Here is a 24,680-nt window from a genome sequence, read left to right as displayed (position 1 = left end):
TGTTGATAATTACATTATTCATCTTCCTGGTGAAGAGTTCTTTTTAAGATAACACCTTTTTTTTTTTTTTTTGTTTATTTTTATAGAGACTTTGAGCCGATTGGCCTCATTTGCCTATTTATTTATCACGTTTGCTGTCATGCCGGAGTATATAAATAAACCTAAACTTGTAAGTACGAAGCTATCACGCTAGTAGACTTTGTAATTCAATGATAGTAATAACACTTGTCGAGTTTAGTTTATAGCACAGGTGTTCCCCGATATACGCTTTTAATGCGAACGGGAGGCAATAGCGTATCTCGAAAATTAGCGGCATATTTCGAGGTTTTCAGTCAAATTACAGCCTCGTATAATTTAGTTTGAAGTGGAAGGTTTTAGCCACTAGCTTAGTTATTTTATTTGATTTCAACCGATGATTACAATATTGCAGTTTTTTTTAAATTCGACCAAACTGGAATTTACTTTGCATTTGACATTTGATGTATCAAATCACTACAATTTGTTCGAAGAACTTTAAAATTTAGAAAATCGCGCGTATCGAGTATGGCGTATATCGGGAAATAACTGTATACATAGTAACCACATAGTAGAAACATAGTGTAGTTAAGTTAATGGAATATGTTCTTCTATTTGGCGTAACGTCCTAGTCCTACGCTGACATGCCGGCCTATACAGGCTTTCGAGACTTAATTCATTACCACGCAGCCGGATAGTCAATCCTTGCTACGGAGGGACGGTCCATTCTAGGATTGAACGCATGACAAGCATGTTATTGAGTCGTTCGAGTTGACGACTGCAACACGGGACTACCCCAATGGAATATGTTTTACATCCGAATACTTTCAAATTTGAAACATTTTCAACACATTTTTAAGCTAGCTGAAACGTTCTTATAATTTCAAAACTATAAATAATTTTAATACTTTTTTAGCACTTACCTTTTTTGATGCTGTTGACGTTGAACTTTTTTTGTTGATTTTAAAACGTTTAAATCTAATTTAAAAAAATGTAAATATCTTTACATTTACATCATTGTAAATATCTTTAAAACCCAGTAATCTTTCGATCAATAAACATAAAAAGTTCAATATTTCGATTCATTTCATTGAACTGTATTTCAGTTTTTTTCGTTGTTACTGTATTGTATATCGTACCTTTGGATCAATTGGATGCTTCTTTTGTATAACTACATTTTCACAATCAGTGCAATTATTCGTTGTTGTACTGTTTGGGACACATAACGTTTGTGGTTTTACATAGCTCGTCCGTGAATGATTCTATTACTAGGGTTTTGTTCATCCGATAATGATGAAATAAATAATAGTTTCATCTTTAATCATCTTCTATGTTTACATGGTGCTTACCCCAGATCTTTTGTCTTTTTTGTTTTAGGTCTGATTTTTTTAGATATGATAATTTCAAGCTTTTTCGAAATTTCATAATTTTGGTTGAAATGAATCCATGCAGCAAATGTAATGGGATAGAATTAAGATTTTTCTCCTTTGCGCAATCGGTGCTTTGTATGCATGCAATTGTACATGCACACATACAGATAACGTTTATATTACTATAAAACTAGAAGATTTTTACAGTGCCTTTTACACAATTTGTGCAATCGTTTATGTTCACACAACTACCCTTACGATGCTTTTGGCTTGTGTTCAAAATGATATGGCACGTCTCATATTTGAAGAAGCCGCTCGGCTTGTGCAAGCGCACGAGTCTACCGTTTTCATCTATGATAATGTTCAAAACAACTCGACAAAGAGCTTTCGTTCGTCGCAGTCAGGTGAGTTTCGCGGTTTGTCAGCAAAGTGGGTCAGCAAACAAACGGGTAAAAATGTTCTGCTGGGGTTATATTGTTTGAATGATTATAGCATGAAACGTGTAAAGCACGCTTTCAAAAAGTTTTACTTTAGACGTCGTTTAATATACATCTCGTCAATCATTAAGTATACAGGATGAAAACAAGCTTGACTTGAGAGGAATTATCTGCACTGCCGTTAAGTGGTTGATTCTGGAAATCCGGTAGCGAACCGTTGTTGAACAGTAAAATGCTGGGTTTTGCGGCTTGACCCAGGTTATAATCTACTCCAGATTGGGGCGTGATGTTAAGCTATGTAGTATGCAACTCTCATAAGAGTTGAATAAATTCTTCAAAACGTACTGTGTAGCATACGCCAGGCACACAAAGCTTGAAAAACAAAGTTTAATGGAAGTTTTTTGTTTTTCTGGTTAGAAAAAACTGCATGTTTTTCAAAATTTTGTTCGGCAATATGTTTGGTAATTAAATATGTATAAGCTCAAATCTTGCAGTCAAAGTTGCAGTCAAATACAAATCAAAAGGAATATTTGCTAACATACTACTTAGGCGAGTTGTATTTTATTCTGTGTCAATGCTATCTTTGCGTCTTTATTGTTTGAATGTAAAACATAATAAAATAAATACGGCAATGTTCTCAAAATTGTTTATCATATTTTTGTTTCATTATTTTCTTTGTTAGAGTAAATATGCATTATTTTTGCTGGAATGTTAACATGGTTTTGATTTGTTTTGCTTTTGTTCGTTCTTATTTTGTAGCATAGCTTTACCTATCCTTTGTGATAGCTGTAATTGATCTCTCCTTAGTGGTCCCATAACATAAATTATTTTTACATGAGAACGAAATTGCTTTCTCACATATCGTCTTTTGTGCGTATGATGATGCAATAGTCGGTTATTTTCAGTTGCTGTAAAGATTGTAGAATCTTGTGTTTGGGCTGACAGTTTCAGTGCAGTTACCTTGATTGCAACTGTAACGTGGAAGGAATATACGTTGCAAAAAGCTCTATTTACACATGTTTCTGAAGGTTTGAGTTTTTGTATATGAAGTTCTATCTTCTAGCTGGATTATTTCAGGATAATAAAATGATTATGTCAATTGTATTTCTGTGCAATGTCTGGAGCGCAAGTACATTGCATGCATCTGGTGTTTGGCGCAACAACCGTCTTTGATCTAGGCCTGATCTTAGCCATATGTGTTTACCTTCTGATAACAGGGTGGTCAGTGGTCAGGAATATCAGTATTCGGTTTCCTTTCCTGATTTGAACCCACAAAAAGGGTATGTTGTTACGTCCCACATTGGTATGACGAGATCGGCTAACTACACGTCTTTGAAAGTATCTGTGTTTCCAATGGTATATGTAACATCATTTAAGTTTGTTTTCATGATTGGTAAAGACAGTGGTTCTAGCGTGTAATGGAAGTGATGTGACGAATGATAAATGTACATTATCAAGCTGACGAGCATAAAATACTTTAGGATCAATTCTGTTTAATACACTTACAAGATTTGAGGGAAGATTGTTATAAGCTAGAACGTTAACTCTTTGGTATCGCGTTCGTATATTTTCCCATTTTCTCTAGCCGCACAGTTTCGTAGAGACCCTTATTGTAAATGCATTTAATATATTACACTAACCATGTCAAGCACTTCCATACTATTGCCATTTGTTGTAATAAATTTTTGTGGCTTCAGCTAGAGCGTTGTTCGTTTCTTTATGTCCTTAAACTAAGCTTTAGTCAAAATATTGGGTAGTTATTTTCATGGCAAAAGTAATTATCTACATCATTTACCTAACTGCATATGAAAATCTATTGTGTTTCATTTTAGAAATATAAAAATTCCTTGTCAATTGAAGTAAGCATCTATGTTTGATGGTGATTGTATCGATAAACACGGCAGTGGAACAATGATCAAATAAACCAACAAAAAAAACAGCGAACATAGTGGCGGCGCTCATTCTGTTCCGAAATATATGAAACATTATTGTAAGAGCACCAAATGGTTGTGCCTTAAACTTCTTAGTATGCAATTTTGTTGACATCGTAATCGAAACAACTGTCTCATTTGTCCATAACTCATGATAAGGTCTGGGAGTACGTGCTGTGTATGAACTGAACTTAATTTACTAGATTAATGGCAAATTGAAATTGAGTATCGTCGATTGCATGCTTGAATATTCTGTTGCCCATAAATTAGTGGTTGCTGTTGATAATATGTTTCCATACCTGCGGTTCCATAACACACAGTGCCCCGGTGAGGAAATTCGGTGGATTTTTGGTGGCTCCGACGGTGTAGTAGTACGGCGAAACGGAAGTGACGATGCTCGGCGTACATGCGAATCCATGTAGCGAGTTTTCAATGATTCATTGGAATGGAAAGTGGAAGATACGCAAATCATACCACCGATAAGGCAGCGTGATACAACGACGGCAGTAGGTGTGTGGTAATTAATACGATGAAAATGGAAAGTGTCCATGATTTATGGAAATGAGTGCCTGTGATCGTACTAGCATCGCTGCTGCTCAGCAGTCCCTTATCTAGCAGCCCGGCACCGTGGACGGCAGGTTGTGCGGATGGCTCCAGTTCCATATCTAAGCAAGTGGGAAAGTGCAAGAAAAAAAAAAACACCCCAAACCATGTGGGGATTTAGAAGAAGAACGTAGAAACAAAATGTGAGAACAAATCATGTAATTAATGGAAGTAATTTCGTGGTTTGGATGTGTTTTTTGCATTATGTTGGTTTTACTGACAACGACCACGCCGTGTTATAAGCGAATAATTACTTCGAAAACATACGCTTAGAGCAGAAGGATTATACTATATGGAACTCACATGATGGAACAAATGCAATGCCGATTTGCATGTAAAGTTAACAGGTATGTAAACGACAGCATTGCCATGAAAGTACATAAAAAAGTCGTGTAAAACAAAAAAAAAACACCAAACGAGGTATGAAAGTACTTTTTTCTCCTAACGTCGTTTGGCAAACGTTTGCTTTTGGCAATGATTTGAATGAACAGGTAAAATTTATTCTCTAGTGCCCTCACACCAGCCCAAAAAGGAATCGAAATAATGAGATTCACTAATTTCTTGCCGGAAAAGTTTCAGCCACCCATACCGCCCCTCACCTACCCTTCCCCATCCCCACACCCTGCTGCTAGACTTACCTTCCGAACGAGTGGAGAAGTGAAATATACTCGACAGCTTGTTCCAACCATGATCGTTCCGCGCCTGTACCCGTGCTTCATAGTTGCTAGCTGGTTTGAGATTCTTCAGCTGAAAGCTCATCCGATGCCGAATAGTGGGTTGGTACGTGGCGTACGGAGGCACCATATTGTAGAAGTGATTGGGTGCACCGTAATCATTCATCTCCGGTATGACAACGTTTTCCCACTGGTCGCCACCGTGGGCACTGACGCTGCCGCTGAATGGGCTGCTGTACAGGTGGCTGTTTGTTGCCGGTCGATCACTGTAGATGTGATTGTCAAGGGGGTTCTCGTGGTGCAAAAGATGCATGCTTTTCGAGGCAAGCCGGAAGAACAGACGATATTCACGGATTGGCGAGTAGCTTTGTACAGTCCAGGAGATGTTGTACTGATCTCGATAGCTGCTGAGTGTTGGCTGCAATAAATATGATTTTTCACCAAACATTTCTAGACTATACTGTAGACAATAACTGGGACAGGTTGTGCATAATTTAGGTAGAATGTTTACGTTTGAAAAGAAAAATAATTGGATTGGTTTTACTGGCGCCGTGTCTTAAGTCATGCGAGACGCGTAGCAAGCGCTGACATAAGAATGAATTAAACCTAAGTGTTGCTGGGAATTGGGGAATGCTGCTATTAAAAAAATTTAATATAATTTAGGAGCAACGAATTTACAGCGAGTGCCGTTTTCGTTCGTCGAGTTTATTGAAAAAAAAAATCGTACGACCTTTCGTGTGGTACTTACCGAGTCAAAGTAACATAGCGTTGGCAATCCGCTGAGGGACAGCGTGCCACGGTCTTTGCCAAGAGCGTTCGATGCCTGACAAGTGTAGTTCCCAATATCTGAGTATGTAACATTACGAATAACGAGACTGTACTTGTTGCCCCGATTCTGTGCGCAAAAGATAGAGAGTACGAGAATCATTAGAAGAAGTAGGATTAAAAATCAGGAAACATGCAATGCTTGCAGAAATAAGTGTAACGTGAGCGATTTTTGTCGAATGGGTGACACCATATTTGCTGATTGCGAAATACCGCACTGAGATTCGTTTCCGTTTTATGCGTTTTATCTGTTACGTAGTGGCATTCTATAAAGCGAGTAAGATCTGAGGGCTGTCTAGTGATTGCACTGGACTGGCAATTCCAATTGCACGAGAGTAAAAACCTTCTCAGTCATTAGACACATTGATTTTACTGTAATATCATTCTGAATCCGAATGACACTCGCTGGCTTAAACAGGCAATCAGACACATGTAATGAAAATGTGAGACTTCAAAGATACGCTAGATTCCAAGTTACTAATAATGTGCAATCGATCGATAGTGGTGTGTCTTTAAATAAAAGTCACTATAATTATACTATGCTGGTTTGTAAACAAATATATTTTTTTCTATTTCGCTTTCCGATACGGAAACCACTTAATCATTTTTAAGGACCAAGTATTTATGAGCAACCTACATTTCATACATCAAACCACCTTCGCACATCATGTAAGAGCCCAAGACGAATAAATGGAGAAAGGGCTCGAGCCTCTTTTCTACACTGTATGGCAACGTTTCGAGTGATGGCAAACACTGCCATCTCACAGCATGAGAAGCGATAGAACAACATGACGTTCTTGACAGGGTGTGTGCGCTATCATGCTATCTTTATGCTTAGCACGCCTGAGCGTCTGTGTAAGAAGTGTATTGCCTCCCTTTTAGACGGTTGGCTGGTAAGCTCATGCAGGAAAATGGTGGTGGTTTCAATTTCTGTTTCAAAATGAATTATTATAATAAAACCTCCACTCATTTGTCGCGCGAGTCGTGCTACGATATCGTTGAGTTGGAACTTTTGCTTTCCGCACGCCGCCACCATGACTTTTCTCGCAAACGAGTAAATTAAATTGAAAGTTTTAATTTACCCGGCGACACATGGGTAACTGACATTATTCTTGTGAGTGTCTGAAATCCGGTATGCCACGATGGGAGGTTGGTTTGGAGGGTATTATTATTAAAGTTTTTTTTAGCTTTGTTTAAATGATGTGCGCTAGATGATAGAGTTGTAAAACGCCACGAAGCAAGGAAGACATATGTTGCTTGCATTATTTTCGCCTATTGCTGTATGCGTCTTTCGGGAAAAATATGTGATTAAAAATGTGTGTGATAATATTCAATAAGGTATTTTCGTATAATAGGATGTTTGTAACAAATGCTGCCAAATGTGTTTATTAATAATTATTGCTTTAAAAAGAAAAGGAAAGAGAGTCTCAAATTCAACAATAATCATCAAATTTCAGCCAAATTGCCAGTTCCAACAATGTTAAACGGGATGATCAATTGTGCCCTCAAATTTGTATTTAATTCCTGGCTTTATAAGTAAATGTCTACACAAATGCACAAAAGTGCAACCAAAAGTCAATTTAGTCGCAATTTGAAGATTTCTATTAACGTGGAAGATAAACCAAACTGAACCTAGTTACGTTGAGTATATAAACTTTACCACCCCCATGGTCCAAAGACTAATACAAAATTATATCACCGTCAGTACTTGCATGACATTCGTTGCACCCAAATTCCTCGTAAGCAGGCGTTGTCGATGCAGTAACTATTCTTACTATCATATGTTCGCACACCATAATGCTACATGTGTAGCTTGCTGAAACGCACCTGTTGTGAGAACTGCTCTGTTATTCCGAGTTGAGTAGTGTCTTGATACCAGACCACACTTGGCGTAGGCTCTCCATGAACGATACACACCAGCTGAGCCTCGTGACCGATTCCACTATGCACAGTTGGTTGTTCCACTTCAATTTCTGGAGGATCTATAAAGATAATAAATCTGGCATGGTAAATTTGCTTATGGGAAAGAAATACATTTTTGCCCAACATTGTTAGGAAAAAATTGCGATATATTGTTCGTTCGTGTGCTCAGTAACTGTTGGGTGCAAATGAATGAAAAAAAAAAAACTAAAATTCGATTGCTGCGCTATTGTTCCATGCATCGTATAAAAAGTGTACGCCACCAAACCGTGTCCTTAATTTTGAAATTGTCTAATGAGTGTGATGCTATTATGCTGCAGTAGCTAGGCTCGGCTATTGGTTTTAATTGCATTTTGCCTTGCTTTTCACTTGCAATTGTGACTCTCCCTCCATTACCATTTTCACAAGCATGCATACTCATGTGCGCTAAAGCCCTGCGTAGATGAGGTACCGGAAACGAAGTTTTGAGATTGTTTCGTTCCGAGAGATGAATTTGCATCCCGGCATCGTACAGTTCACAGCACACACGAGGAATACGGTGCGTTGATACACGTAAACTTTTCCAGCAATGCTGTTATCCCGTACAAAAGGGCTCATGTTGTCCGCATACCAGTCGCTTGGTAAGTTTGGGATGAGCTGATATGCAAGAGGGAAATCGGATACAGAAACGACAGATGACGTCCCACAGTCGTGCTGGACTTTGGCGATAAATGGACATACTCTGAATAAGTAATGGCACGTAGCATGTGATTGGGTACTCCCATTTCGTACTACACGACACTGAAATAGTGTCGTGTGGGTGCTATTGTATGCACTGTCTAAATTTCCACGAAAGAACTGATGAGAAAGTTAGCACATTAAAATGAAAACTGGAAATTTCACTAGAATTTGGTATGTGTTGTGTGCTGGGATGTGTTATTTTTCATTTCATTCTTATAATGTTATGCTCGTTTCTATCGTTTATCAAATACAAGTGAAAGCATGTTAAATGAATTAGTTTGATGCAAGAACAACTCGTTTGATTCATATTGTGAAATATAATTCTTGCATAACTGTTTATATATAATTTTCAACTGATGTTTTGAATACCTACATAAAACATTTACGAAAACCTCTCTGGTATCCGGTTGACCGACACGATTATCTGCAGTACATTTGTAATGACCACTGCTGTGTCGGTTAGCATGTAGTATGTCGAGTACGTTGCCCGTCTTGTTTGCCTCTCCATTTGGCATCATGTTATTCTAGAAAATAGATGAAGAAAGATAATTTTTCTTGTAAATAGACTTTAAACGTGCGTGAGGTTCGTCTTTATAAATGACTTAATTTATTATGGTTATTAATTGACAAAAAATAGTTATTTTTTCAACAAATGAATTAAGCATAGCGGTCTGCCACATTATTTGTGTCTTCGTAATCGTTACTATGTTTGTTACATTAAGAAGTTGTTGTTTGTTTCAATATCAATGGTAATAAAAATTAATGAGAGAGAGATAAACAAAAGAGTTCTTACCTTTCTGGACCACACAATTTTTGGAGTCGGATTGCCGGATGCTCGACATTCCATGCGTATCGGTGCTCCTTTGTGAATATCCATTTTGTTCGATGGTGAAATGTAGTCTATTTTTGGAGGTACTAAAATTTCAAGTGTATGTACAATTTCTTTCGGTTCCATCGAACCAATCTGACAAATGTAGTCCCCAGCATCCGAATTGCGCACGTCTCGGATTTCTAAGTTGTACCCGGTTGACAACGATCCATGTGGATCAGTATGCGCTTGCACTGGCATTAAGCGAATTCTCGGATTAACGGTAACCTTCACATTTCCAGCCGTTAGTACGGCAATGTCACGTTTCCATGCCAGCACATATTGACTAGAGTTTTCTATAACACAACACGTCGGAGAACAAACCAGATTAATGTGTTTCAGAGTGTTTAGTTGGGGTGTGATTATTTCTTATGATTTTGAAAATAAAAGGATAATATTTGCTTACCTGTTTCATTAATTTTACACGGCAACACTACTGTAGAACCAATCGCTATACTGTACTTTTGTCCTAGTGTGAGAAATCCTGGTGAATATCTATCTTCCTCTAGGAAATTGCTGTCTGGAAAGTGTCCACTTGGTAGAGCCATAGATTCTGCAAAAAAGATATAGTTCATGGGGTGTTTTAAAATAAAAAATTGTATATTCGGTTTTACTATTATTTATTCGTAACATACTTAATTCAAAAATATAATGCGACTTATGATTATTCTGATTCTTTTATTGCAATTCTCAATCAAATCGAACTTTTTATTTATACTTATTATATATTTATTTGTACCAAATAATTTTCAGAAAGAGCCAAATTTCCATAGAATAGACGTACCAGCTTTTATAAAGACCTGCATTGAAATATGCAAAACACGAATCAACACTATATTCGTGTCAATGTGGGACCCGTGGTACAATCATCTACTCGCACTGCATTCAAAACATGCCCTTCATCAATTTAAGCTCCGTATGGTCTATGGTCCAGTTCCCTTTACGCATAGTGTGATAGTGTGGCTTCTGTTGACAACATTGAAGATGTGCGCCTATCGCAACACCTGTGAAGCCATTTGAGTCGCTGCCAGGACAATCGTCACTACTCTTCAAGTTAGGTGGAATCTGGAGAATAAACCATCGGCAAGGCACTGAAGACGAGCTGGACGGCGAATGACGAACAACGGGTGTCCGACTGGTCCATGGGATTGGACTTTCCGCAAAGGTTACAATAACCTGAAAAGTGACAAATCTCATTGTCCTTATTTTTCCTGCTTTTTCTTTTTTTCACGTTTTTCTCTATTTTTTAATTTACCTTTTTTTTCCTTTTTTCATTTTATGTTTCTGTTTTTTTTTCTTTTTTAATACTTTTCTTTAATGCTCTTTGCTTTTTTCCTCTTTTTTCGTCTTCTTCTTTGGCATAACAACTGTTTAAGCAAGGTCTGCCTGTACCCCTAATGGGCATTGACTTTCAGTGACTTATTGGTTAGCATAGCAGGATAGTCAGTCCTACGTATGGAGACACGGTCCATTCAGGGCTTGAACCCATGACAGGCCTGTTGTACGAGTTGACGACTGTACTACCAGACCGGCGCTCCCTTTTCTTTTAAATTATTTTATTTTCCATCTCTTTCTATTCTTTCTCTTTCCCTCACTCGCTCTACACTCTGTTCCTTTTATTTTCCTCTTAACAATCTATTGCGTACCAGGACAACTGCAAACTCTAGTAAAAAGTGTTCATAACAATCAACGACTGGTCGTGTTGAGAAGGGCTTTAGTGGTTTAGTCGTTCTAGTTACTAAATACCATACCTGTTTTCGGTTCAAGCCTAGAATCGACCGTCCCTCCGCAGCAAGTATTGACTATCCAGCTGCGTGGTAATGAATTAAGTCTCGAAAGCCTTGTAGGCCGGCATTAGGACGTTAGTTCCGCGTTAGGACGTTACGTCAAATAGAAGAAGAAGAAGGTAATTCTATGTATTACGTATAAAAAAACAACGATTTTTGGACTTTTATCCCTAGGCGAAACGCCAAGCACAATTGCATCGAAACTTGCCGGAACGGATGAAGTTTTTGTTTTGTGTACATTTTGTGTTTCTGTGCATGTAGAGCTGTTGTATTGTTTTGTATATTAACGGCCATATATTAGTTCGTTCTTGATTGCTGACTACTTTTTACGTGACTACAACTCGTGGTTCATACGAAAATAGGAAAGGTGCGTTTTGCCCCAAGGGTGCATATTACCCCAGCAACACCTAATTAAACAATAAATATTACAAAAAACGTATATCACAGGTAAGCAGTTCGGTTTGAAAAATACTCGCGAGTATTTTACACACACATCAATCATCGCTCTCGAAAGGTTATTTAAGATGTTTGGAAACATGGAGCCCCATTCATATTACTTCGATTCTCTACTTTTTCCATCACTAGTTTACTTTGCATCACTAGCCCAGCAGCTCATATCACATCATGCGAATCACCATAGAAAATATGATTATCAATTATAGTGAGCAGTATTGTGCTACCCTAACTTGTTTTCTTTTTTCGATACCAAAGATCGATGTTCATGCATTTTCCAATAATCAGGAGATAGTTCTTTTCGAAGTATGATTGCTTCCCTGTACCGCATAATTGAAGAACATGTCTTGCTAATGCTTGTTGAGAATTTGTTTTGGTGCACAATCAAACGTCGGTCGTGCATGGTACGTACATAAGGTAGATAATATTTGAAACTACGTCTGTTCACGTTCATAAAAGTGCCTCAATGACTTTAAGTGAACAATCAAATTCTGAACATCAGCTTTATGTCATAGATGACAAAACGTACGTTTACTCGCGTCTATCAGAAACATATTCTTTATGCTATGTGGAAATTGATACATTTCTCTTTGCATGATTTCATGTGAAAGAGCAATAATGTTCGTTTAGGAATGCCTTATCAACCTCAGGGTACAACTTTTTTTCTCTACAAAACATGACAAAGTCGTGCAAGTACGGCCAAAGTCGTTAAATAAACTGAATCATAAGTAAATAAATAAACAAATATGATAATCACAGTTACCAATAGTTAGTTCATATTTTATCTGAATGATATAATAGTTTTAAATCAAAGATGTTTTCTACAAAAGACAGCAAATATGGAAGTAATACAAAATTATTCGATCGAACGTATCGAAATGATTTGATATTTTCTTATGATGAAGTAATTCTTATCTGTGGAAGCTTTTTTTTATATTTCTTCTTTCTAAGTTTACATATACTTCATGTGTATGTATGACCAACTCGGTGTATTACTTGTAGTAGTACAGCATTATACGCATTTCGCGATACTTTATAAACGAACATTTGGAGCAAGTAATTGTTTTTAATTTGACAGCTTATTGTTTGTGTGTTTTAGTGTGTGAATATTTCAATGCTTTCATTTTCTCATGAAAGATTGATTTTTTTTAGCTGAAGCATAAATATTGTATCAAAACAGCTATTAATTATTGATTTTTTTTTTAAATATCAAAAGTACTATAACCCATTACAAACAGAAAAAAATAAAACAAAACGATTTTAAAATTCATCTTTGTTTAATCATAAATGATATGGCATAAAAGTCGTGTTAGCAACTGTACCACGAGGCTGGCTTCAAGTACACTTCATAGTAATATAGAGTACTCCCTTTTCTTCAAGAAGTTCATTGCAAAAAAGGCAAAAATAGAAAATCAAAGAAAATCGAGCAACGATCGTAATTAGTCCAAAACACCTAGAAACAAACCCAAGAGCTATCAGTTCTTACACTATAGAATATTTTGGTGAGAATATAAACATCTGTATGAGCTTTAGTTTTTGTGAAGCGTTCTTGTGCATGGCGTATTTTAAATATGATTCCCTCCCAAAAACTGGAACAGCTTGCTATTACTATTAGGATAGCGTTTTCATCACAATCATAAAACCAACAACAATTTTCAATGTCCAGAATTTGAGTTGCTGTGTTTCACATCATTCAAAAAATTATGCAAATTATTTTCCAGACCATTTTTGGCGAATGAACCCTCTTCACTCTTCATTCACTGAGCCATCTATCGACGATTTGGGTAGCTGTTTTTGTGAAGGAGGGTAGAAAACTAATAGCAGCAAATAAACGATCCAGTTTCTATGAAAATCATATCAATTCGCGGAATCTAGAAATAGAAACTAGTAATATGAATATCTGGGATGTTAGAAATTTTGCGATACTACTAAAATAGGACACACGGGTTTTATGTATGTATATTTGAATTTAAAACTACTGTTTACAATATTTTTGTATTATTTCACCTAAATAAACCAATATCACTAATAACTGGAACAGCAAGAAGAATGGCACATGATAAGATAAAGTGAAAAGTCCGTAACTTTCGGGCTCAAATTGATCGCACGCAAAAACACTGATAGTCGTTCGTTGAATCAAAAGGCGAAAACGGTGTAGCTGTTTACCCTTGTGCGTATCGTCACAATCCAGGACGTGTCAATGAGTCCTAGCGCGCAGCAGGCACCAGCTTTTTCGACCATTCCCATAAAATACACTTAAAAAGCTCCATCCTACTCTTGTTGGTAGCGGGATCCATAATGTTAGATTATGTCGTAAAGTGTGGTATGTAGTATTTGTATAAAAAGATAGCAAAGTGCCAAGGGCGTATAGAGGACACGCTGTGACAGTTAAAGACACATTTACTGTTGAAGAGACTGGCTTTCACTGCATACGCAGGTGCATGCTTGATTCAAGCTCTATTGTGGAGGGTTTGTTTGAGCTAACCGATGTCTCAATCGTGATGGTGGCAAGTATGAACACACCATGCATGCTAATTTACTTCATCGCTGGCCAAGATAATCAATGTTAGTTCTGTTTACTTTTTGGGAAGCTTAACTAAAAATAGTAATAAAGTAAACAAAAACTGGGATGATTTAAATTTAGGAAAAGCGGAATCAATACACACAAATAAACAAATAAACAAATACAATGTATGCTGTTGCAACAATAAATGGATACTGATGAAACACAACGCATGGTATGAATGGATGGTCATTTAGTATATTTTATATTACTACTTATTTTTTAATTTATTCCGGAGCCAATCCAAAACTGAACTAAATCAATTATTTAATATATTTTATATCGCACTTTCTCTTAAAGAAAGTTATTTTTATTACTTGTGCTTGGTCTTGTGATTTAACTAGTTAAAAGTCCAGACGGTTTTTGTAACTTTAATTTTTTCTTTAAATAAAGTTTTCAAAGAAACATTTACAACCACAAATTTTGTTTAAGGTCAATTAAGGACTATCTTGCCTTCGAACATAAATAACCACTTGGCCCATCAGTTTTTCACTTTAGCAAATATAATCTACAAAAACGAAAGCTTTCAAAAGATTGTCCCTCCCAATAAGAGAAAGATTTATTATTGGAAGGGATTTAATGGCCGGTTGGTATCGGTACTTAGCGAATGACGTCGAGGGAAGCGTTTTCACCTTTTTATTTTTAATGTTACGGGCGCTACTTAAAATAAGCCATTAATTGAAAGCTGAGAAAAGCCTATCTACGGGGAGAACTCACCAATAGCTCGACAGTTTTGTCAGCACAGCGGGAACATCCATTAACGAATCAGGTAGGCGTTTTGCTATTACTTCTGTCGTACTACAACTCCGAGATGATAGAATCGTATGTATCATAAAAAAATATCGTGGCATGTAAGAGCGTTCTATCTATATTTAACTAAAAGGAACTCATTTATAAGCGCCTTAGTGGTAATGAAAATTTCTGCAAACAAAAGGGATAGTACAATCAGCAAATTGATATGTGAGATTTTCAACACTGTTCTTAATTATTCGGTGAAATAACTCTCAAGCGTGTTCGATTAAATTTTTCCACTTCCTACCATGTGTCCCTTTCTGGTCGCGGTGTTCTCTATGTGGCGATCGCACTGTTACAAAAGGTGTAGTAGTCTCACCATCTGCCCTTATCAGCCTTTGGTCAACCCTCCTGTTTGAACTCTACCGTTAGCTGGGGTGGCTGGGCTCGAGCCGGGAATTTAATTTCATGGGAATGAATTTCCAATTATGGGATTTCAAACCAACGACGAACATTCTTAATATCCGCTTAAGATGCATCCAGGCACATCAGGCAATAAATTTCAGACATATCTATTAGGAAATGCGGCTCAAATTCGACAGTTATTATGCAATGGATCTAATAAAAAGGGATACATTAAATTGAATTAGTCTTGACGGAATTGAGTTTTCAATTACTTAAGTTGCGTGAGCTTCAATTTAGCTATGTATACAAAATGGCTTGCCTTTCGCGCTTGTTGTTATTATTTATGCCAGTGATAGTTTCGTTTAACATACGTACTGCTGTTTTTCTGGAGGAACAACACAAATGAATTAAAATTAAAACATTTTGTATCAAATGAAGTTTCAGTTGTACTTCAGCTTCTTGGAACCATTTTTCAATTATACTGGTACAAGTTGGAATTAAGCACGAATGTAAATGTATGATTGCGACCACCGCAGATGGTAATCGTGGAGGGACTCGCTATTTGCAATGCATTTTTGTATGCAAAGGTTGTGGAGGATTATGAAAATTTTATGAATAATCATTAGTACAAACAATTGCGATTTATTCGAGTAAGTTCGCATCGGCAAACAGGGATGCTATGCGATTCATGGAGAAATCGTTAACATGCGTTGAAAGAATCCCAAGTTCAAACGCAGGATGTGTTAGCAGAGGTGTCCGTCCCTAACGGAAGGGCGACAGATGACAGGCGGATTTCAAGTAGTCATTTTCTCCATCCTTCTGAAGGGATGAGCGTAAATGCAATAGCCCCAGGCTCGCCCGGAGTCTTATTAAACGGTCTTTTGAAACGAGGGTTCTCGGCGCATCCGGGATCGCTTGATTGTTTGAACAAAGTCTCTCGGTGTGTGCATTGGGTAGCAGTGCAGTTGAGGCGATGAGTTGGTACAATGTTAACTGCTCGGAAGGTAGGACGATGCTTACTTAGCGGTTTCAATAAAACCCAACCAGATAGGGAAATATGAAGCGTGCTGTGGCGCTTTCACCAAACGAGACCCCTCGATTCCATTAGACAAGTTGAACAGGAGGAAATTAAGACGGTGTAAGCAAACAGAGACTCCGTAAATTGCGGCTAGCAAGAGGAAATATTAATACAAATGACTTTTAAAGGCACATGCGATGTGAAACATACTTTGATTGAAACAGAAAGAAGGCATTGAAAATGAATTGGATTTAAGCTGGAGTTAAAATTTTAGTTACAATGTTGAAGTAAAAGTTAACGAATCAACAGTCGATTGGCTCAGAGTAGCTGAGTATATTATACACTATACCATTAATAACTGATTAATTCATGCAACTTGTAGGGTCGGTCCCATGGTACAGTTGTCAACTGGTACAAATCAATAACATGTCCGTCATGATTTCAAGCCTCATATGGACCGTCCCCCTGTAGCAAGGACTGACTATTTGGCTGCGTGGCAGTGAATAAGTCTCGAAAACCTGTACAAAGCCGGCATGTCCTCGTAGCCAAATGGAAGACGTCATGAATCTTGTCTAACGATCTGAATACACGTTGACCGTAAACACTCTCAAAAACAGTAAATGTTTTATTTTTCTTTACAGGTAAGTTTGGTCAAAAGCAACCACAAGTATATGTCAGTGAACCGAATGTAATGAAAAGCGCACGGCTAAATTTTTTACCAATATGAATCATTGTTTCACATCGAGAATATGTTTCAGGGGGAAGAAACACACCTATAACTAAGGCTGAATCCTACCCTAATGCACAGTCAGCTGCGGTAAGAATGGTCGCCTAGCATATTGGGTAACATATTGGTTTATATCGGTTAATTACCATCCGCACCCTGGGTATCGCATTGTTGCGGCTAACACGAATAAAAGGTCAACGACTCACAAAGGAAACACATGGAACCGCGCCGAACTGAGGGGCTCATTTGTACTTCCACATTTAACCTATCAGTGAACAATCCAACGTGACAACGCCTCGATCTGAATGCTTCTAGCAGCTATTAAAGAGTGGCAGGACGTGCAGCCGGCGAATGATTTACAACGTGTATCCATTTCGTATCCTAATGGCAACGCGAGAGGTACTTCACTGAACCGTGACCAAATAGGCAATCGTAGCATGGTAATGTTTCGTTTCCTCCGAGACACAGGCAGAACATAATGTTGTTCTGTAAGCTGCGTTTGAAACATAATAAAATAATTAATGCCAAAAGCGCTGCGAGTAATATGTTCCAGTGCTTTTTTTTGCACATTGCTATTCGTTAGTTATGTCGCACCGCTTGGTTACAAACTACAACTACATCGTTGTAATAATTATGCAATCAAATCGTATAATAACTCTTAGCTAAAATTAATGAAATTATTTTTTTTCATGCTAAAGCATGAAACTTGCTTTAAAATGAAAAGAATAACACAATCTTTAAAACATGGCGCTATTATTTATGTCCATTTCAGTGTTTTAAATTAAATGAGCACTAAATTATACAACTCATAATGAGTATCGATGCTTATGCGGGCTTTAATTGATAATGCCTGTTTGTTGAATGGTTTCGCTGCCTCGTTGGCTCTGCTGGGCTGGATAGTAGGGCTGGATAGTAAGCGTCTAATTAAAATTTATTTACGTAAATCTTCTATGTCCCATCAATGAATAGTAGTGTCTCATGGCTGGCTTCAATTGGAGACGTCGAAACAGCACGTATTACTGTCTAGCTCATCGGAAAGAAGAAGTTTCGACGTCGTAAGAATGCCGTAGCCTTTCATAAACTTCAGATGCATACCTAGAGTTCTGAGTTGAAATGAAGAAAATGAAACATTTCCAGTCGAACAATGCCATCGAACTGAAACGAAAAAGTTGAAACACTTCCACCCGCATACACAGAGCTACAGAGAGTGACACGGCATGGAAGATATGAATGGTTGTCTTAATTAGTGTTTCGCATTGGCGACGGGCTGAGCAATAAAAGCATCCCGGGTAGGATGTAGATTTATTTTAATTGACGCTAGTAAACTTTTCCTACCGCGACGTGAATGTTGCCTGACATCTGGTGCACTCAATATAAGCGATTGATGCCGCCAGAGATAATCTCAGGGAAAAAAGGGTTGATCAAAGCGTTTTTGTGGTGTTTTATTTCCCATCGCACGTGTGTTTGAAGTAGATACAATCCTAACTGTGAACTAACACACACAAACTTAACCTTGGGGAGCTACTGTTTCCAAACTCATCAAATGTGTTTGCTTGATCCAATATTCTTTTTTAAATCATTTGTTAAATTAAACCCTTGGTACGTATTGCGTAATACACAACGATGTAATTCTGCTGCTGAAATATTCATATTCAACGGTCAAACTAACCTGAATGCTACGAAATTCTCCAAACGGCCATTACTAACCGCAAAATAATGAAGGAAAAATTGTGTCCATTCTCGAAAAATTGTTATGCGATTGTGAAAAAAAAGCATCACGAAGGAAAAAGCATCGGTAGGGTATGTTCCCGCTCGTTTTGTGTATGCCCTAGAGATCGCAAGCGACACACTCCATTTATATGGTTGCAATTGCGTCCATTCTTCACGTGAAAGTTGACCATGTCGAACACATGTAGTGGTCACAGCTGTACTAAAGAACCTTATAAATAGGATTATTTTCGTTTTCAATGATGGTGTATTTGTCTATATGTGTGTGTGTCCCTTTTATATTCAGTGGACATGATAAATCTTGTTGTTGAACGAAGTTCAATAAAATGTGTGTGTTTTTTTGTATTGCATTTCCTGCAGACCTTCACACTGTGCTTGTTGGTATTAACAATATTTATCCTTTTTCTACCGGTTATAGATAACCAAAGGTGCACAGGAGTATGAAACGAAAGCGCTTCAATTATAAAATAAAATATACTGATTTGACTACATAAATCATAGGTGCTGGTTTATAAGGTCAGTTTTAGCTGCCGGTTACACTGCAAAACACCGTTTGCGTCACAAACTCGAAGCTATAAATTACCTGTGTCTGGTTTCGGTATGCCTACAAACTAGGGTTGGCTAAATTTCGTGTTCCAACATGGTTGCTAAAGCTATAAAAATGACCTCTATTCAGTTTGTTATATGGTCTATTTTACTAACAACCCATCTTGCTACTCCCTAAGGAGTAATTTTACTAGGGAATCAAAAATCCCTTTGGAAAAGGAAGAACCGTAATGGGTAGACAACATTCAGTGGTAATGATGATGATTTCTAAATTGTATCGATCACGTCAAAGTAAAAAGTAAAGGGAATTCGGAAAGCCTGACTCTCCCAGGAAAAGAGTATTGTAAAGGGGAAGTTGCGATTTTTTATGTATATTACATGCTGCAACTGGTTCAATACTTGTCATAATCGATTTTTTGTTAAAAGAAGATTTTGAGTATCATTAGTCCAGCATTTCTGAATTGGTTCTCAGGTTGGTCTTAAACCGATGTGACCATTCCAAAACCATTATTTACAGTCAACGGACACAGTAAGGGCATTTACTGTGTGCTGTTGTGTGCTGACTGATCTCAACAAACAGTATGAAAAAGATATAAAATCCACTAGAATGATGAGAGGAATAATAAAGGATCATCAATTTGCAATGGCGTGGCGATGTGATGTCTAACTTCTGCAGAGAAGTCTTAAGCAAGTGTTAATTAATATAAATTGAATCAATTACCCTTGTCAAGCACATTTCAAAGTGCAAAACGAAAAGAAACCCCAAATATGTTTCAGTTGGCAACTTTGTACCACTGTGAGCGATTGAAAGAATAGCATATATTTTGGTTGAAGTTAAAAAGTTTTGTTTTGGATTTTATTCGGAACTCCAGTACTTTCTTATCTATTAATACTACTTTTTATAATAATCAACTCTTATAGCAGTTTGATCCACAGGATTCATATTGCCGTTTACAAAAGTGAGACAATACTCAGCAGGAAAAGATATTAATAAAAAAAACATCCAGTCTACATCGTTTTCTTCAAATTCATATATTTTTGAAATCGTGCTTGAATGGTCTAACTGGTTCTTTAACAAGTTCGTATAACATTTTCGTGATGGTTTTGGTTTTAGAAAGCTACTATTGTAAATTTAGGCCAGAATTCAATTGGGCTTCCCATTACAACGGTATCGGTTTTGTTACATTGATTTTTGGTTCGGTGGTGAATGCAGCAGCAAAAAACCCCTGAAAATAGAAATAATGTAACCAAGATTCGGTTTTTTGACAGTTAGCATGCTGAAATTCGAGAGTTTCAGTGGCGTGTCAAATCTGAAAGATCAGCAAATCGGTCGCATGGTTTTATCTTTATCGGTATCCTCGGGTAAGACCGAATTGAGGACAAAAAATCTCATGTTTCCAAGCTTGTAGATGGCTAAGAATTTGATATCAGTTACACCTTTTCCACTGATTGCTATACAGAAGGGACCATTCTTTACAATCCCTAGAGATTTTTTTTTCTTCTCTTCATAGCGAACATCAATAAGTTTCGTTATAAGAAAGTGTAGCTTTCGAAATTTTACCGACACGGTTTGTGTTTATGTGTGTGTGTTCAAAAGAATCACGTACAAATCGAGCTCGGAAAAGTTGTATATTTTTTCCACAATGATTTCGCCCATCCCTTTATTTCGATACCTTTCCTCCACCTTTCTGACAGAGGACCGTCATTCAAAGAGGACAGCGAGAAACAGCATGTTGTTCTTTTTAAAGTTCTTTATAGAGATTATTGAATTCAATCCCACAAGCTGTAGCCTAGCAGCTAGGTGGTGTGCGAACACTCGACGCTCGATGGTCGAAAGGGCATGCCATGTAGGGTAGCGCAGCACCACAGATTACCGTTTTCGGACGAGTAAAGCACACAAAGTTATAAAATGGCAAAGCGACAAAATTGATAGCGTGGCAAATCAGTGAGAAAAAGGTTGTGATTTTTGTATCCGTGCAGCCATTCTTTTCGAACGGTTGAGACATTCAAAAGAAGATCCAAATCCAGCGGATAAAATTATGATTAATGGGTTTCGGAAAACGATTATCCCTCAAGTGCTTTGATCTGACGACAAGTAGTGTACTACTGAGAGTAAACTTTCGTAATTGCTTCTTCTAAAGCAATTGAAAGCTAAGAACGGATAAGATTTTGATAGAACATGATCTACAAAGCTTTTTTTTAAAAGAACCAGTTTGAAAGGGAAAACTGATGGATTATTTCATGCTATAATTAATTTTGTCCTTAATATTACAATTAATTTGTCTTTATCTTGAACAATTCTCATCTGTATCTTATACAGATAAATATAACAATTATTTTTATTTATAAGTTTTTTTTTATTTTCAAAATACCTAGCAGTAGTTTTATTACTATTGATCTCAGTACCAAAATATAAATATTTCTTAAAATCCAAGAATGTATTTCTTTGTAATTATACTTGTGCATGATGTATTGGTTGCGCCTACGACTGCAAATTATCAGTCTGCCTAAGTTCTTTTTAATTTTATTTTTCTTATACGTCTTATTTTTCTTCTTATTTTTCTTCTTATTATAGTACTGATTAATATTTTTCATTTTCATTTTATTTTTCTTCTTCTATGCCACGCAACACAATAGACTAGTTCTTGCTACGAGAAAACTGTTCGATTCGATTAAGAATGTTATCCGTTTAGTCATGCGCATTCTGTGCTAAAATTATAATCTGGAAATGATTTGTTTAACACATTATCAAACAAAAGACAAAAAATCAACAATTATGGCATCTTTTATAAATAAACTGCGGTACTCATTAGGTTTCCTTCTTAAAATCATACATGCACACTCTGCATAATGATCTATCAGTAGAATATCGGATGCTATACCTATTAAAGTAGATGAGTGGTACCAGCTTAATGAAAAAGTTGGAATCATAAACCAGATTTGGAATAATGTGCATGTACTTACCTTTAACTAAAGACAGCACCACAGCAATGAAAAACATTGCCGATGTCATTGTGCTATGTTTCCTTCCTGTTTTTTTAGCGGTATCCATTTAAATCCAAATGTTGTGTTCCTGTTTGGACCTGCTCGGGTCGTAACGGAATTGGTGTGATTTTGGGGTGAAGGATTGTTTAAATTGCACTTGAACTTATTTTAATACAGCAATATTTTAGCACAGAAACTTTGTAGAAACTTTCTCACTTTCAATTCCTATTTGGGACCATTTAAAATAAATGTAATATAAATATATCACTTGAAGATGGCAGTTTGTCACAATTCAATATAAACTTTTGTTGTTGTCGGATTAATTTCATTGCTTGGATATTGTATTAAATGCTGAAATATTTTAAGGGAGAAAAATTACACACTCGATCTAACACAAAACTTAAGTAATAAATGTCAGACTTTATATTCACTTTGATTTCTATAAATCTTTTCAATTATAATATCAATTGTTATACATTCTGTTTCACATCCTTTCACAAGGTGGCAATCAATTCGCTCAATTTAAAACTACATATTCACATTTCAGCATATGCAACTGCTCCACTTACAAAACGGCTTAGTTGACGTTTTCAATCACACATAATACATGTTTTTTTTATGAAGATATAATACACTTCAAACCCCTTGTTGCATCCGTGATTTGGTAATCATTTGCAGTAGTTAATCACTAAATTGAGTAAAAGTGCTAGCCAGCAACAGTTTCCACTATGTGTCGGTAAGATTTATACGAGGTTGTTGTTGGGGAGTCTCAAATTTCTCCCAGGTTTCGAATATCACTGTTAACGATCGTAGTTTGAACTATTCCCTCACATAAAATTAAAACGTTTTAATGTATAACAAGCAGTTTCCACAAAACCATACAGACACAATCTTCAATAACACCAGCACAATTATTAGGATGGTATATAATCCAAAAGGAAATTAAAACTAAACCGATAAACCTTATTTTGCAATTTCACGCTTTCGTACAAAGTCGTTCAGCGTATCTTGATGTTTTCCAAGTACACTACACATAGTTGCGCGCTGCTACACGACTGAACAACCGGCAGCCGGTAACGCTCTCGTCATACTGGAAAACTGAAGCTTGTTTGTGCATGGTTGTCCTGTGAAAATTACAGGGGTGCTCAGTGCGATTTTGAATGAAGCATGGGCTTGTTTATTGTTACAAATACTTTGGGCCTGTTGGCTTCATTTGACTGTAATAAATCAAAATGTTGGTATTGTAATGAAAATTTAGAATGTAAATGATATATCTGTTATATTTTCAAGGATAAAATAACGACATGCCATGATACTGATGTTATTGACATTATTATGGATAAAAATGGATAAAAAAATATGTGGTTGAACTTTTTTTTTGATACTGTAGATGGAACTTTAAAAAGATTGTTATGAACTATACTTTGACTATAGTCAAAGTTCCTTGATATAACTATTTTAAACATCCTATGTCTTCATAAGCTCATTAATACAATTTTTGTATCAATACGGTCCGATCCGTGTTGTGTGAACAATACCTATTTATTGCTTTAATGCAATACGAACACCCACATTGTTCATGATCTATTTATTATTATGATTTTTTTTAACCACTAGTTTTTTTAAAGATAAACAATAAATACAATCTTTTGAAAACTAAATTAGCCTGTTTTATACACCGAACATCAGCGCTACCTAAAATGCTTAGGATCTTGCAAAAATTAAATCGAAATCCGAGTGGTGACGAAATCTAAAACCCTGCATCCAAGACACAAATTGCCGAAACTTTCCGACGAATGAACTCTTCCTTCGCGTGACTACCGAAGATGAATTCAACCGAAATGAACATGCAACATTGGAGTGGAATGTATGAAAACATTTTTACAAGGAATGGATCTTGTTGTTTTTTACAAAACACAGTTTAATTGGAAATCCTAAAACGTTTTTGGAATCCGTATAAATAAAATCGAGCACCAATGATATCCTAACGAATTATAAGATTAACTCAAATGAACACTTAAGTCTCCATATAATGTGCGGCTTATACGATTTGAAGAAAAATTAAATGCATTAAATTCAATTTACCAAGAAAAAATAATCGATTTCCAATCAAATGGATTTTTAAAATTCATGTTAAATGATCATTAATTTGCTCTTTTAAAATAATTTAATAATAAGCACGAAATATTTTCAGGTGACTACTTATCCAAAAGCAATGTGTCTGATATTTTATCGATTCTAGGTATCAGCATTTACATTTAGAAATGTGGTAAAAAAAATAATAAAAAATGTAGCATACAATGTGACATCATCGAAAGTGAAAAATATGAATACATTCGTGATTAGCTTCAAGCCGATTCGAACATAAAACAT

The 24,680-nt window shown here is 36.6% G+C and overlaps 1 protein-coding gene across 4 annotated transcripts; it reads right to left on the bottom strand.

Annotated features, from left to right (window-relative positions):
• Positions 1-1,095: 1,095 nt before the first annotated feature.
• Positions 1,096-23,389, bottom strand: LOC120958378 (neuronal growth regulator 1-like). 4 transcript variants are annotated; one of them, XM_040381134.2, is made up of 9 exons: positions 23,298-23,389; positions 22,287-22,658; positions 9,770-9,916; positions 9,289-9,659; positions 8,869-9,019; positions 7,683-7,837; positions 5,779-5,925; positions 4,995-5,448; positions 1,096-4,418 (listed from the first exon to the last, which is right to left on the bottom strand). In XM_040381134.2, exons 2-9 carry the CDS (start codon positions 22,372-22,374, stop codon positions 4,222-4,224), a joined length of 1,710 nt encoding a protein of 569 aa, XP_040237068.2. In that variant the 5' UTR covers positions 22,375-22,658; positions 23,298-23,389; the 3' UTR covers positions 1,096-4,221. The 4 variants fall into 4 exon arrangements, with proteins under 4 accessions (XP_040237068.2, XP_040237067.2, XP_040237070.2 ...); XM_040381133.2 differs by having other exon boundaries at positions 23,270-23,385; XM_040381136.2 differs by having other exon boundaries at positions 22,287-22,532; positions 23,298-23,381.
• Positions 23,390-24,680: the final 1,291 nt, after the last annotated feature.

Source organism: Anopheles coluzzii, chromosome 3 (genome assembly GCF_943734685.1).
Source record: "Anopheles coluzzii chromosome 3, AcolN3, whole genome shotgun sequence".
NCBI classification, from domain to species: domain Eukaryota; kingdom Metazoa; phylum Arthropoda; class Insecta; order Diptera; family Culicidae; genus Anopheles; species Anopheles coluzzii.
Note: the sequence above shows the minus strand (reverse complement) of the source record. Positions and strands in the feature narration are given on the sequence as shown.